General features: G+C 38.9%; 1 protein-coding gene across 1 annotated transcript; it reads right to left on the minus strand.

Annotated features, from left to right (window-relative positions):
* Positions 1-822: 822 nt before the first annotated feature.
* Positions 823-2018, minus strand: LOC146636619 (uncharacterized). The gene is made up of 2 exons (XM_085350358.1): positions 1669-2018; positions 823-1326 (listed from the first exon to the last, which is right to left on the minus strand). Exons 1-2 carry the CDS (start codon positions 1978-1980, stop codon positions 823-825), a joined length of 816 nt encoding a protein of 271 aa, XP_085206484.1. The 5' UTR covers positions 1981-2018.
* Between the last annotated feature and the right edge of the window lie 1006 nt (positions 2019-3024).

Below are 3024 nucleotides of genomic sequence, written 5' to 3' on the forward strand. Positions count from 1 at the left end.
AATTGGGGCCAGAACCAGTATGGACAGAACTTTGAGCAGCAACACCAATGGATGCAAACGGACTGAAATGGAGGAGGGCAGGACCCCAGGGCACGCTTCAGGCCGTGGTTTACCTAGAATACCAGAACAGGAAAGTAATGAACACAAACACACACACAAACACACACGTCTACATCAGTGTTGGTCAAGTTACTTGAAAAAAGTAATTAGTTACTGATTACTGATTACTTCTCAAAAAAAGTAATCCCGTTACTTTACTGATTACTTATTTTCAAAAGTAATTAATTACTTAGTTACTTAGTTACTTTTAAAAAAACATGATACACTACCTGAATGCGTGATAAAGCAATAGACCTTTTGGGCCAATTCTATTTTTTCTGCATAATCCATCATATAAAAGTGAATCAAATGGAAAAGTGTCTTTTTTAAAAATTGTTTATTACTTTTAATCTCAATTTTTAAACAGTGCATCAAACAAAAATTTAATTAAATTCAACAGTCTTTGACTTTAATAAATTTGTTTAACATTTGAACATATTTCTGCACATTACACCATATTTTAAGAAAATAAAGGCTTAAACTGTATTTCTGCATACTCCAGCATATAACATAAATTATTTTTGTGTATACACACACACATCCTTTCATATAAATACAGCAAAAAATAAGTAAATAAAATAAATAAAATTAACAATAACATCTTTTAACAGTTGGTAAAGTGCAGAGAGGCATAATATTGAGATAACAAAAACAGAAAATGCTATTGCATGCTACATTTAGGCTGTTAATCCAGTCTCAGTTTGTGGCGACCCTGAAAAAGACCTATGTGTTATTGTTTTCTTTTGGACTGAAACAGTGGTTATATCGCATCAGCAGAAGCTTCTCAAACCTTCTATCAGACATTCTGTTCCTTTTTGGGGAAAGCACCAATCCACCTAAACTGAACAGCCGTTCCACTGGTGCACTGGATGGAGTTGGACTGTTGTATTTCATGTACATCTTTTTGAGATTTGGGAACTGATTCAGAATCTCAAGCTCATAGCCTGACCTTAAAAAGTCAGTTACTTCTTTTCCTGCTGAGAAGCTTTCTGTGGGCTGATTCTGAAATTCAAAAAAGTCCATTTCGGCTGGGCTGGCTGGGATTTGGGACACATTAGTGTTCTCAGTTGCAGGAGCAGCTTTACGACACTCTGTTATCAGGAGCTCCTTCACATACTCTCTCCTACGCTCATCTCTCAGCCAATGAAGTTTAAACTTGGGACAAGTGGCCGCTGCAAGAAGTCCTTCTTGGCTGTCCAGAACAGCATCAAAACGAGTCTTGATGGCCTGTAACATACAATATGATGCATCTAAGAATAAAATTATTTTACTATATAATTACCTATTGTCATTATTTTGTGGGCTTTACAGCTCTAAACCATCTATATTTTCTATTATCAATACTGTATGAGATTTAATTTTGGCTGAGGCTTTTGTTGATATTATGATTAATATTCATGATTAATGATGATCAATGTCCCTGATATTTAACAAGGGGTGAATACTTGGTCTTTTATTCTACATTTTAATAATTGTACCCGCTGCTTAAAACAAAGTATAACATCCAAGCACTGTGAATGGTATAATAAATTTAACAAATCCACCCAAAGCAATTAATAATAATCTTACCTTTACAATGACATCTGGAAGGCTGGCTGTCATTCTAGAGAGGTCATCTTTCAGGGCAAGCGTCTTTGACATCAGGCTTGTGAGTGTTGGCAGTAAAGCCCCGTAGGTGCACTCATCCCCTTGTAAGATGTCCAGAGCCACTATCAGGGGCTTCATCACAGTACAGTACTCTTTCAAGAACTGGTACTCCCTTTCATTAAGGCACTTGATTCCCAGTTTTACACACAGGGGATTAAGTTCATTCAAGGGAATTGTGATGATTCTAGAAATGGCCTCATACAGGGAATTCCACCTTGTGGATGTCGGTACCATTAGTTTCCTCCGACTGACTTCCTCCACCTGTTCAGAGGCTAATGTTGATCGACTTACTTTAGTCCAAAGAGCAGAACAGTTTGCAATGCTACTCCTATATACAGCCTTAGTGTCTGCACAGGAATTTAGATGTTTGTCAACATTGCTTGTTGAAATCAAGTTAATTGTGTGCGATGCACATCTGTAGTGTGGAGGGAGGCTAAACTGTGCATCACCAGATGCAGTTGAAAGAGCTTCTATGACATCAGTAAAGGTCGGTTCCTCGTCATCACCTTCATTTTCAGATTCAGACTCCAAATGACAGGGCTGACATACTCTGAATGCTTTGGCAAAATTGGATGCATTATCCGTTACAGTGGCAATAACTTTGCCTTGTAGTCCATATGATGAATGGATTTCTTCAATCTCTGCTCCAATTACATCATAGGTATGGCTGCCTCTAATTCTCTTGCATGCTAGAGCGGCCTTGTTGCGTTGTAATGTGGAATTAATCCAGTGAACTGTTACACCCATAAAACTTTTATTATTTACCGTCCAGATGTCAGCAGTGGTGGAAACAAACTCTGCCTCTTCGAGTGTAGCCTTCAAGTTAGAGTTCATTTTGTCATATTCTCTCTCAAGGTATCCTACAAATGACTTTCTCTGGGGCAGCTTGACACCACTTTTAGTTGGTATTTTTTCTATGATGCGTCGGAATGATTCAGAGTCAACAGTGGAAATCGGCAACGTCCTCGACGATATAAGCAGCGACGAGCTTCTTCAGTTCAGCGGCACTAAGTCCTGTCGCCCTTACGTCTAGTTTAACCTGTTTAGCAGGAGTGGGTCCATCTGAGGTTTGCCCGGTGGAAGTAGATGTGGTAGCCACAGCGGTCACGTCAGTGAGGGGATCCTGGGGGTTTTCTGTCAATTTAACATTCTTGTGGCAGCGTGCTAGGTGCTTGCTCAGGTTGGAAGTGGAATTTTTCGACGTAGAAAAAAGTTTTCTTCCGATGCAGAGTGTACAACGTACGCTTATGTTTTTGTCGCTTTTTAAAGAGTCAAATT

The sequence above is a fragment of the Diplotaxodon limnothrissa genome, linkage group LG3 (genome assembly GCF_057381915.1).
Source record: "Diplotaxodon limnothrissa isolate DT_005_m linkage group LG3, D_limnothrissa_male_GT1.1, whole genome shotgun sequence".
NCBI lineage: Eukaryota > Metazoa > Chordata > Actinopteri > Cichliformes > Cichlidae > Diplotaxodon > Diplotaxodon limnothrissa.

What these genes read in the sequence shown, in the direction of transcription:
- LOC146636619 (XM_085350358.1), bottom strand. Translation starts at nt 1,980, where the DNA reads ATGGTACCGACATCCACAAGGTGGAATTCCCTGTATGAGGCCATTTCT. An exon ending in TTCCAGATGTCATTGTAAAG is followed by an intron (nt 1,327 to 1,668) that starts GTAAGATTATTA and finishes TGTATGTTACAG; the next exon opens with GCCATCAAGACTCGTTTTGA.